This window comes from Malaya genurostris, chromosome 3 (genome assembly GCF_030247185.1).
Source record: "Malaya genurostris strain Urasoe2022 chromosome 3, Malgen_1.1, whole genome shotgun sequence".
In the NCBI taxonomy this organism is placed as follows: Eukaryota; Metazoa; Arthropoda; class Insecta; order Diptera; family Culicidae; genus Malaya; species Malaya genurostris.
In genome coordinates this window covers 52,114,828-52,127,815 of record NC_080572.1, presented here as the reverse complement: position 1 = coordinate 52,127,815, position 12,988 = coordinate 52,114,828, and the positions used below count along the sequence as shown (strand labels likewise).

General features: G+C 36.4%; 1 protein-coding gene across 3 annotated transcripts in view; it reads left to right on the top strand.

Annotated features, from left to right (window-relative positions):
• Nucleotides 1-12,988, top strand: part of LOC131438654 (RNA-binding protein 24-B-like) — a 121,070-nt gene that overhangs the window by 78,363 nt on the left and 29,719 nt on the right. For all 3 annotated transcript variants that reach the window (XM_058608810.1, XM_058608809.1, XM_058608811.1), the window contains exon 4: nt 2,146-2,206. In XM_058608810.1, coding sequence (XP_058464793.1) covers nt 2,146-2,206 — 61 coding nt within the window. The remainder of the gene's footprint in view (nt 1-2,145; nt 2,207-12,988) is intronic.

Sequence of the window (12,988 nt, the reverse complement as noted above, 5' to 3'; positions counted from 1 at the left end):
GAGTTTTGCATAAAGCAGTTCAATTTGAACTGCTATGCACTGATGAGTCAAAGACGAAACGTAAACATATCAAAATCGGTTATGTGCCCAAGCACAAAATTTGGCTAACCCCTGAATGACAATTTATATTGATTTACAGCAATAATTGCTGGAAGTACATAACTTCTTACAACCATATACCATACGAAGCAGTTCGTCGAGATCTGCGAATGAATGTGTGAAAAATAATTTCATTCATTTTTCTCGGAGATGGCTTAACTGATTTCTACAGACTTAGAATAATATGAAAAGTTCTATGCTCCTAAACAAGGTTCAACTTCTGGTTTCGGAAGTACAGGATGATATGTTCAAGGGAATTTAAATAATGGTACTCATTCTTTTCGTAGATGACTCAGCCGATTTCCTCCATCTAATATTCAAATGAAAGGTCTTAAGATCCCATAAAACTTCTTGTTTTTCAATCAGGTTTGACTTCCGGTTCAAGAGACACAGCAGAAAAATGTGAAATAAATAAATTAATCGGGTTTATCGGGATTTTGATAGTCGATGACCAAATAAAATTATTTCAGTTTTACCGGTGTTCGGTTTTCGATCCTGAAAGGAACCCAAAAATTTAATTTGAAACGCACTACAATTTTTCGAAAATAGCTACATTGATTTTCAAACATCTCAAATCAAATGAAATGGTTTGCAATCCTCTGGGTGAATTTAACTGACTTCGGTTACACCGATTTTCGAATTCTGGTTCCGAAACTATCGAAAATAGAAAAGCTCAATCGTTTACCCAAAGACAGCCAAAACGAATTTCATAAACAAAAATTCAAATTATAATACTTATGGTCCCCTTCGAATCCGACTGATGATGTGTTTTTAAAATTTAAACCGCCATTGAAAATGACGATACCAAAAACTCTTCAAAGTTGGGCTCAAATGTATTCCAATTAATTCGTCATACTAATTCATGGACATACGAACCATTATGGGTTATGCTTGTCTCTTTCTGGAAGTACCATAAATGAAGAGGAAGTACCATGCCGGAATTTTCTGGAAGTACCATAAATAATGACAAAAAAAATTTTAAAGTGGAACTCACTTCGACATCTCATGGAATGCTTAATCGATTGTCACACATTTAGATTAGGAGGAATATTGTTATGGTTTCATACAGCTTCTCTATTCGATTCGCCTTACAGTTCTAAAATTACGGGGTAATACGTGATTGAAATTTTAAACTGTCATTTAAAGCGGCGGTCTTTAAAATAATTTCATGAAAACTAAAAACTCCGAAGAATATTCACGCAAAAAAACACATGCGGATTGATAAAAATATAGGTATCATCTCACTGCTAGATGGATTAAGCACTTTTTCGAAATTTTAGCCTACTATATTTCTTATCTCTTTGCTTTTTGCACGATTCTCTGCATGCTCTGATATAACATTCATAACCTACGAAAACCCTTCCAAGAGTAAAATCAAAATCTCTAGTGTAGCGTTCTAACAAAATAAAAAGAAATAACAAGCCACCAACAATTCATTGAATAAGCTGTCAATAACAGCCAATTCATGGGTTTTCAACTAAATGAAAATAGTGTCCATCGAGCTAGTAGTAGCTAGTAGTATTGATTGAAAAATAAAACGGAAGCCGATAAAATAGCCCAACGAAACTTATTTACGATCATAGAAGTCAAGAAATAAACGTCATTCAACCCTCTATAAAGTGCACGGGTTTTTATGAGCTGTATCCAAAATACACTATTCATGGAGACCTTGTCTAAACCTCCTTCACTCCTGTCGCGAATAAATCGAATTGAGGCTAGCATCCAGAAATACGACCTCACTCAAACCCTCATTGCCGCTTCCGGTCAAACTACTGAGGTAGCACGATTCAACGCCCCTCCCGGTACGTCCAGCTCTTATCAAAATGTCATAACCTCTATTTCCCTAAACATGACGTTCCGTACTGCGTTTCAGCATGTTGTCTGGGTAAACCCTTCGAAAAACGACAACGTGCGATGAGTAAGCTATCAATTCCTTCTCACAGTATTTCTTTTTCACGGTATCAAATCGCATGCTTTTCATTCTCATCAGTTTTCATTGTCTCACCACGATTTTTTTTATTTTATACGTTTTGTTTCCTTTTCCAGGATTCCCCTTCACAGCGGCAGGCCTACGAACAGGATATCCTATGCTACCAAGCCAGTTTGGGTAAGTTCGTCACAGTCCAGTGTTCCATAGTTGTTAATCGTAGAGCAAATATTAAACCGCCGAAAACCCAGAGACAACGAGTTATCAGGAAAAAATGTTGAAAAAATCAAACGTTTAAATACTTTTACAATTTTCACTTTTTCTTTCCTATTTTCTTGATCCTTGCTTTCTTGAATTGTTCTTCATCAATTCGGTTGGCTTGGGTTGTAAAAACCATTCCATAAGTATTACTTGTCCGATTTCGGACGTGACATTCTATCGATAAAATGCGAGCGAGCCCATGTTCTCGTTTCTAATATTTTCTGTCATTTTGATATTTGCCGTCAAACAGAATAAGTAAAACTAAAACCAATTCAGTAAATTAGTAGATGTCATTGTACGAACACAAAGAATAAAATCAAATTTTCCAAGAAAACAGAGATCGACGGAGAGGTCGATCAGAAAAGAGTCTGATATCGTGCGTCCAACGTGACAGAGGCTCGACGATGTGAATACACTGCTACATGACTGCTTCTATAGAATACCCACCAGTTCGGTAAACGAAACCCCCCTGAAGTAGATGGAAGATGAAGGAAAAAGTGCGATCTATTTTCAGTTGTGCAAAATGAGTTGAGATTTTTCATCTAATCTAGTCCCGTGGAAGACGGTGCGACCACTTCAGACTTTTGACCCCCAAATGACTTTTACTGCACACCCGCGACGATTACTGATCACACACTTGAAGTGCCACTCTGGCAGCATAAATCAGTTGTCAGGGCATTGCGTTGGCACTGTAGAAAGATGTCTTGACCGAGTAGGCCGGGTGTTCTCATTTTTTCATGATTTATATGGATGTTTTATTTAATCACGAGCTGATCATTTAGGATATGACTGGTGATTGCATGACAAATATTCAATCTCATGTGTTACTGGCTTTTCAAAATAACAATAATTCCTACACCTACTAGAATAGATGTGGCGCCAAACAAAAATAGAAATACTAAACTGAGATGAAAAAAAACACAAAAAATTAAAATAATTAACAAAAATAATGAAAGAGAAACTAAAAACACATGTCATTGTAAGCAATACCACCGCATTGTCAGAGTCGCTTGACATTTCTTTATTAGACCACTGATGGTGTACTCGAACCAGCACCCTCTCAGACAAATATTATCGTAATCGTCAGCATCTTGCTCCTATAGCAGTACATTTTATGATTCTATCCTATTCATCGTCCGGCCGCGAGTTGGCTGGTGAAAATGTGGATATAGATTTCCACCATTCAACATTCACATCACGTGAGTCGGAAAAAAGCCAGTCTCACCCGGTACCGCGAATTCTGAACCAGCTAAACAATCGTCATCGGTTTAGCATCAACAGGCTGAAGCCCGTTCGTTCGCTCACTTGGAGGCAAATTCGGTGATTGGCATGGTTGGTTGGAGATTGTGCCTTCCGCTCGTATTTTCCATTTGTGATATTTTATGTGTCTGCCTTGCTTCTGTACAACACAACGGACCTTTGCACACCTTATACGGGCGTAGAATAGTAAATAGCCATTTTGGCGGCAACATGGCTGTGACTTTTGTATTTGTGGTCCTCGCTGCGAAAGTGAGTATGAGTGCCCCAACAGCTCCCTTGTTCAGGTTTGCTCGGTACTCAGTACGGTATGCATTTGTAATTGTTTACTTAGTGTCTCCATTGCTGATATGGATATGAAAATATATATATCCGAAAATTTTCAAAGACAGCGGCATAGAGCAAAATGGTTCATTAGTTTGTTCGCAGCCGATCCGGACTTCTCACTTGAAAAAAAAGTTGTTTATTAATAAAACCCCTTTGGAAACTCCGATTTTCTGAAATTTTTTTTCGTTGTTAGAGCAATTCCAGATATACACATACTCTGATTGAAATGAAACCGTGCAATCGTCTTCGGTATGACAAACCATGTACTTTTTCAAATCACTATAGCTTGAAAACTGTGTTAACAGTAAAGGAATGTCTAAAAAGGTGGAACACTTTCCACTATTTTTCCAGCTTTAAGTTTCCGATGGAAAATAGTTATTGTTTTACAATTGAATATGACTCCACATATCAAAAGCAATAAAATCATAAGTTTACCCGTAAAAAACAGTACTTTTAAATAAAACATATACTTTCCTATAACTCGTTGAATTGATTGAAAATCTGAGTTCTTTGCATTTCATGTCTAAATATCTCCGAAACGGCTACTTCTAGTAGGAAGGTTACTATGAATTAACCAATGCTTTTTATGTGTGGAATTATATTCTATTGTTTAAATGCCCAAAGACTGTATTGACTGTAACAACTTTACTTTATAAATAACAGTACTCAAATTACGACAAATGTGGAGCTGAAGATAATGCTTAAAATAAAATTACTATAAATCATTTGAAGAGAACTTTCTTCAATTAAGTTTTTAATTTTTGAAATAGTATTTGAATGTATACTTTTTAAGTATTTTCGTGTATACTTATTAAGAGTGGAAAACAGATTTCCTACAACTTCATAAAAAATCGAGCTTCAACTATTAGAAAAAAATATGTAATTCAAAAAGAATCCGAGCTTTTAATTCATGCCTCAATATTTCCAGAACGGCTACTTCTAGGAGAAAGGTCACGATAAGTAAATGTATTGCTTTCGATCTCATTTTTTATGTTTATTTAGCTATTTTCCATCAAGAGTTTCAACTCTTATAAAATAGCAATGTGTGGTTCCAAAAACAGGATAAAAACCAAATTATTTAAAAAGAAACACCTGATACGTTTTCTTTTATTATAATAATTGTACAATTTTTTAATTTTTGTTTTTCTCTTTTTCAGTATGTATATTTCTTACAGTGCCTTATCGATTTCCTATCACTTCTTTTTCGGCACCAATAGCACCGAATTATCCTGAGTCGAATTGATCTCTCAATCCGTGCAAAAAAATACTTTGTTATATTGAAGATGTGTGCAAAGTTTCATCCATACCGGATGCAAGTCGATCCCGATTTCCCCCTTTCTGCTGTTCATCTCTGCAATTGATCTGTATTCTTTAATTTTACATCTCCTAGACATTTTTTGTTTAGATGTTTAACCTTTCATTCGTCACTCGTGTTAGGAATGTTTTAGCCCTATGTGCGGGATTGGGAATTGTTGAATGTCGTCACATGAACAAATAGCCTTTTACACGAGATATTTTGAAATTGAAATTTGTGCTATCTAATATTTTCTAGTTAATTATTATTGTTCCTATCTAGAAAGCTGTTTAAAGTCTGTCTTGACGTACGTTTCATCATTCTGTACCGCGCAATCAAACTTCTTCTGCCCGACTTGTTTTGCTTATAGTTATAGTTACGATTTGGAACCACTTCCTTCTTGCAAGTCCACAGTCCGTGTCGTTGTTCAGCTCGATGCATGGTTGTAAAAAAACACTTCCAGCTAATTTGCGACAACTCGGACGGAAAGGTTGGGATACCACTTGAAACAAAACGGCTTTCGATTACCCCCATGCAGTCTTCCTGGCTATCGACTAACGTTCGCCGAATATTTTGAACACGTCGACCACAGTTTATTTGACCACAGTCGACAATTTCGCCATCTTACCGTGCGAGTAGTTCGGATTTTCGCGATGCGCGAGTGAACTTCGAAGCCATTTTTACAACTAATGAGCAAATGACAGAATACAATAGTGGGTATCTAGACCTACAAAACCGTTCTGAAATATGTATTTTTTTGTAAATCAAAAGTTTACTTAAAGACTACGTATGGAAAATACATTAACAAAGTGAACTACATGGTTACGTAACTTTGCTGAAAAAGTGCATAATTACGACAAACGAGATTAAAATAATGAGATTTGGTGAAAGAAGTTCAAAGGTTCACGCATTTTCAAGGACTTTTTGGGTATTTTGTACTATCTGAAACATTTTCATCGCTGTAAGTGTGTCTATAACAATGCACTTCACTTTATTACTTAATTTGTTTTGATTCCTGATGGTTGCTCTTCATAATGGCCCAGATATTTTTGAATAAGGTAAGCGTCGAGAGATTAGGAGGGCTAGTCCTGAACAGAGTTGTCACTTTCTCCAGACCCACCAGAAGTGGCATTGATAGTTCGGACCATTGTCCTTTTAAAGAACTCGTTTTTTTTACGTTTTCAGCCAGCAAACATCAACTCGGTCAACTTTATAAGAATTCTTTTTTAAATTTGAAGCATTTTCGCTACATATCAATTCTCCAAACAATAAAAATCCCACTATGAGAAGCACTCTGAAACATCTTCTTTACCGGATGTTTGACAGTACGCTGTATGAGATCGATACTGTTTCTCAACCAGGCACGTTCCTTTCGAACCCACGTCAAAAGTAGCTCCATCAGCCGAAACCGTGTTCGTTAAAAGCCAATCCTTATCCGCGGAACTTATTCATTATTATTATAGTGTTACTTATTTCCATTTTGTTTTGTCTTTATATATAAATAACAATCCCAATACTCGGAGGACTGCAGCCTTTAGGTACAGTGTTGATGTTGTTCACTGTATTTTCCATAATGCCATTATACCAAATCTGTGCTCGTTTTTTTTTTATCTAAGTTTGGGGGACGGGTATAGCGTGATGGGTAAGTCGATGCCTTTCACGCAGCCCGCCTGGGTTCGATTCCCAACCCCGCACATAGGGTCAGAAAGTTTTTCTGGCTCGAAGAGGCGAATGACATTAATGTTAAAGCCTCTATAATTGAAACAAAAAAAAATTAACTAAGTTCAACTAAGTCCGGACGAACTTTTACGAGTTCGAACAGTAAAAATAATCCTGATTGACACACTACCAAATCTTAGATTGAGATACGATTCACAAAATTACTTTCACGACGAAATTACCTTTTTGGGTGAAATGACCCCTCTGGCGAATTAGCTTTAGGCGAAATGAGTTTCAGCGAAATGGTTTTCGGTGAAATGGTTTTCGGCGAAATAACTCACTCGGCGAATTGGTCCTAATCTCGTCCAACGAGGGACTCGGATCAACTTCAAAACAATGCATTTATTTCAGAATATCGCAGATCAACACGGATACACGTACAGTGAAATTGCATTAGCGGTGTTGATGATATCTTTAAATATTGACAAATAAAGCAAAGTGGCTGAAAACTATGACTTATTACCAACTGCGATTCTCATTCAATTCTCAAATCTCGACAGTTAAAGTAACGAAAATAAAATATATCAAGAGTATCTCGAAATTTTCTGTAGCTAATTCTAACCGTCCCATCTCATCACCATGCGAAGCAGTTAATGGACTTTTGATTTTTCCTCCAACAAATCATCGTTAATCAGCGTGTCATAAACACGATTAGTCATGCGACAGTAAATTTTGCTTTGGTCCTTCTTTCCCCAGTCGGTGCTGTAACGGTGGATCCTCCCTTTCATTGTTACCAATTCGGACCGAACGTGTATCCATCCTGGTATCTATTGTCATTTGTGTGGACGCTTCGGTCGACGATTCACGGCACTCTCTACGTGGAAAAATCAGAGAAAGGAGGGTGAACATGAAATCAAGTCGATTAAATTTCTTCACCAAGTCTTTTTTTTTTTTTCGTCACAAAGCCTACTTATCTTTACCAGAAGATCTGCACTTTCTTTCATTCTACTCTGAGCCGAAATTTATTGAGTGTCATCAAGTCGGGGAAAATTCTTTTGTTGCCATGGTTTTTTATTATCCCGCTCAGTTATCCTGCGGTATTTAGGCAGACCAAGATCCCTCAATCCGGTCTCAGACACGGTTACCAGATGAACTGAAAGGGGTTAATGACACGTGACCGAGCACACAGTTAAACTCAGTCTTTCTTTCTGTCGTTTATGGTATGAATCTAAAAAAAAATGTTCAATTTTGTATCATAGGTTACGGGTTTGTGTCTGACTTAGCATAGGGGAAGCTGAGAAACAATGCGCTGAACATAAAATCCCATAATAAAAAGATGGAAACGCATGGTATTTAACTAGCAAACTAAGTCTTTAGGTATATGCACAGCGTTTGCATAAGCATTTTCATTGACTGAAATGCTCCGAATCTTGCATAAATCGACACATCTCTGACTGCAGTTTAGGTGGGTGTGTGGATGGATGAAGTGATTCTACGCAACATCACTTGAAATTGATTTCACAACAGTGTGGTTAATGTGAAATTACGAAGATGTTCAGACTCCTCATTTTCCCACCCAACTGACGTCTAAGTATAAACCGATAAATGGAGTTGTATTTTGTACTTTCGAGGTTTCATTGAGAACACCAACTAGAACTTAAATCATATGTGAATAAAGTTTCAATCAAAACCTTTAGAGTTGAAGCGATCATTCTTATGTTACTACAATTAATACTGGAGTCTGTCATTTCAAACGAATGTTCATTATGTAAACTGCTTTCGTTAGTAATATATCTCCAGTTCTCTTCATAATCTGCTGCGCCATCTTTGGTCGCACCGAACGACAAACACCCATCACTCGCCCAAAAATAGATCTCACTTTAGTACTCGCCGATCACGACGATTCAACGACGACCGACGACATTGCCTTCGTAACATCCTCGAAGAAGATCGTCAACATTGCACCGCGTACTACCAGTCTTCCTTCTCTTCTCTTCGGTTCCAAGAGCCGCGCAAAGGTACTAGAAATAACAGCATGACCAGTCAGCCAGCCAAGAAAGTATTTCACTCCGTCAGCTCAAGCCCACGTTGTTTTTCTTCGGTGGCCAATTATACATTTTGTGTGCCAAAACCCTGCAGACACATCTTGAAAAGAGAAAGACGATAGGAAGATGCTTTTGGTGCGCCATTCGTACAAAGATTTTTTCTGTTTTGTTTCGTATCTTGCACGGAGACCGAAGAGATGTTTTATAGTTTTGTAAGATTTCACATTATTAGGCCAAGAATAGATTGTTAAATGTAGACATTCAGATTTATAGTTGCGCATGTGACGCAGAGAAATATCTACACGATTTTAAGAAATAAATTCAGGAACAACAAACAACATTATTTGGTAAAATATTGGAATTATGTAATACGTTTAGGATTTAAGCGAAAACTTGAAACGGCCATATTGGAAATTAAAATTTCATTGCATCTCTGTTGTTAAGGTGGTTATCCCTTGATTCAATCTTCGTTTAATTGCCATTACCGAGCCCAACAAAAAAATGGAAAAGCGAAGCAAACATCATTTCAATGGCTTCATTGTTCTACAACTACTGACTACATCTTTCGATTACTTTTATAATTTCAGAACCAAAATACTCACTTAGTTAAAACATACGTATCTACCCGTACAAAAGACTCTCTGGAGAGTACTAATCATTTGAAAATGATGAACAAATAAATTTTTAACCAATGCACACACACGCACACATAACGACATCAAAGAAGTGAGCAAGTTCGGACGCATGAATTTCATGCTCGCGAGAATCGAACTCGAGTCTGTTTGAAGTACGATTGTCAGCGAAGGGAATATCGCATTCAAAGCAAAGAAGAAAACGTAATTTTGCTACACAATCAAATGAATTAGCAAACAAGAGAGTGGTTTTCCGTTTTTGTTGTTGTTTTTTATTAATTTTGTTCCCTTTATTTTTTGTGAGTGGTGTTTTTAGTTGTTAACTGTTTTTCTCATTCTATTTTCACTCACTTCCCAGGAGTTGATTTTTCTTAAGATGACACATGTTTTTTTAGATATTTGAATCAATATACACGTACCGAAAATGAATAAGCTTTACAACTTTCTACACAACAATCACGTTTCGCTATCGAAAATTCAGCCTACTTAAATCGCGGCAGTAATTTGATGATGGTTTTCATTGAAATATGAGTGGAATGAACTCGCTTTCAGTGCACTGTTTCTGTGTGGCCTGACGTAGCAAAAAAAATTTTTTTTTGCTTCGTTGTTTATCGGGAAATAATTTCACTTATTTTCTCCGCGAGGGGCATCGCGGTGGCATTTTCCACACTAACATGATGACAGAGTGCGATGAGCGGGGGGGGACAGACGGAGTTTTCGACAGTTTCACCTTTTCATTATCTCGGTTCAGCTGTTTCGAGCTCTGGATGCATATTTATAGCGCATTGATTGCATTAAGTTTAATGTGATTTGTTGTAACATATGTAATTAATATGCATTGGTACCATCACTGAAAAACGAAATTAAGGTATTGAATTAAATATAATCATCATCAAACATGAAATATAATATGTATACAATATTGTATGTAATCTTCAGATATGTTTTGACATTGAGAAGTTTTTCAAAAATGTTAACAGAAAGCATTCATTGTAGGCAATCATAATTATGCACCTACACAGAAAAAAATAATGAAATTTACACGACATGTAATTTCATGACACTTTGAAATAGACATCAATTGAATAAAAAATGTGATTGATAGCCATCATTGATGTAATAGTAAATTAGAATGTCTTGATTTTTCAATGAATTATACAGAATATTTTAATTTTTTTAATTTTGCTTTTAAAGTAAATATCAGAGGAGTAACTTTATATTCAATTTCCTGCTCCAAATATGTGCATGAAAATAGATGTAATGTAATATTTTTATCTGTGAGGAGCGTCGCCATTCACTTCAATTTAAGGAAGAGTGTTCGGTTACCGGCACCTTTTTCTTTTAAGCTTATAACTTCTGACTAAGTGCACATTATGCAGACATCTATGCATCAATGGAAAGCTAAAGTCCCTAGATAACAACTGAATAAGAAAATAAGTTGATTCAATCGATTGAAATAACTATTTTATCAATTTAGTAAAGTGATAAATTTTGGCCATTTCAAAAAAAGTGTTTGATTACCGGCACCCCAAGAAATTTGGCTAAAAATGGAAAAATATATGTAAAAACTGCAATTATTAAAAGAAAAAACGAAATTTATTCTTTTCGGAGGCATTTTGGACAAAAGTATTCATTGTCTGATGGTGACTTCGCCTTGGCTCTCTTGGCCAATGATTTATATGGTGGCGCCATTGGTGTTGATTAGGCCGGTCTTCCACCGGCTTCGCGGGATTGAATACGTTGCTGCAGTCGAATTTATTGGCTTCTTTTCCACTAAGCAACGTTTAATGGCATTAATCAGCGCATTACAGTTAAATTTCCTTGACTTTTAGGATTTGTTTGAAGTCGTCATGACTAACAGAACCAGAGAACCAATGTTTTTACTTATATGACGAATGTATTGAAGCCGTCAAGTTGTCCACGTGTTGCATATCACCCGAGATGCCAGATAATACAATACGTTGAGCTAGCAAAAACGAAAAGATCGCGCCAATTTTCAAAAGTCTGTAATTTCTGACGAATGTCTACACTCTTAGAAAAAATGAAATTTACACTTGACGTAAATTCAAGTATACCGTAATAACTTCGGTGATGACACAATATTACATCTACTAACGTGTAAACATAAATTTTGCGTCTGTATCGATGTGAGTTTCAGCTATAACAACTGTGAAGTTAATGATATGACTTATCATTAAATGCTTTGTATTGTGAATGTAAGTGAATCGCGACGCTCCTTTTATGTGCATCTATAAAGATGTAACATTTTTTAAGTGTGTACAAACAATCGAAGATTCAAAAGTCTGTAAAAATTCTTTAGACGAAAGAAGGTTTACATGTTAACTAAGAAATTTGATAATTTACAGACAAATTTGCAGAATTGGCATCTCTGCATATCACTGACAATTTTTCGCGATTTGTCGAAAAAAATTGGGTGCCAGTAACACCTTGGGGTGCCGGTAACCGAAATCGATAGACATTTTGACAATCACAAAAAAAACTTTGGTTGGGAAAATTTTGATAGCATCCGGTACTAAATCACGAAAAAGATCGATTTCACCTCATAAATATTCCATCCACTTACATTTTCGATTGATGCTTTTCAATTTATGGCACTATAAAATAAGTCCGAAAAAACGTTTATGTTGATTTTCACGCAATTAAAATTTGTTTTAAGCGCAGCAAAAAGTACAAGCGTCTGTTTGCTTTGGTATTCGGCACAAAAAGAACGTGCTGCTTTTAGACACACATGACATTTGTCGGAATTACGCTATCTGCTTTCTGTAAAAAGTTACGGTGGGATGCCGGCAACCGAACATCTTCCCCTACATTTGAAAACATGACAAAATGAATTATTCCTTTGACTTCACAACTGAATTTTACATCGAAATAGACACAAAGTTTAAGTTTACATGTTAATGGATGTAATATTTTGTAATTACCCAAGAAAATACGACGTGCTTCGATTTACGTTATGTGTAAGTTTCATTTCATTTTCCAGTCATTATACGATGTGAAAAGCTGCACACCAGGGCCGCTTTTACAAAGGGGCAGTAGGGGGAACATGCCCCCGGGCCCACCGTCTTGGGGGCCTTCCACAGGACACAGCGAGCAAAAAAAGAAAGTCATTAAAAGCGGTGCTGCTGCACACCAAAAAAATTAAATTTTACAGGTGACTTAATCCCCCATACGATGTAATTCATAACGACCTAATTGGTCAAATGACATTTTATTTGTAATGACTTAATATTAGATTAGTTTGAATTTTACTGGTTCCGACTGTAAATTGCATTCTGCTAGCATGAATGAATTTAAATGCACTTTTTACCAGCCAAGTAGATGTGTGCTTCTGTGGCTCAGTCGATTCACAGACGTACTTCGCAATCCAATGATTCACGGTTCAAGTCGTGGCGGTTGCTATCAGTTTTCTTTTTTTTTTATTTCAATGAATTTCAAGTCATAGAATTTTAGACACAATATTGAATGT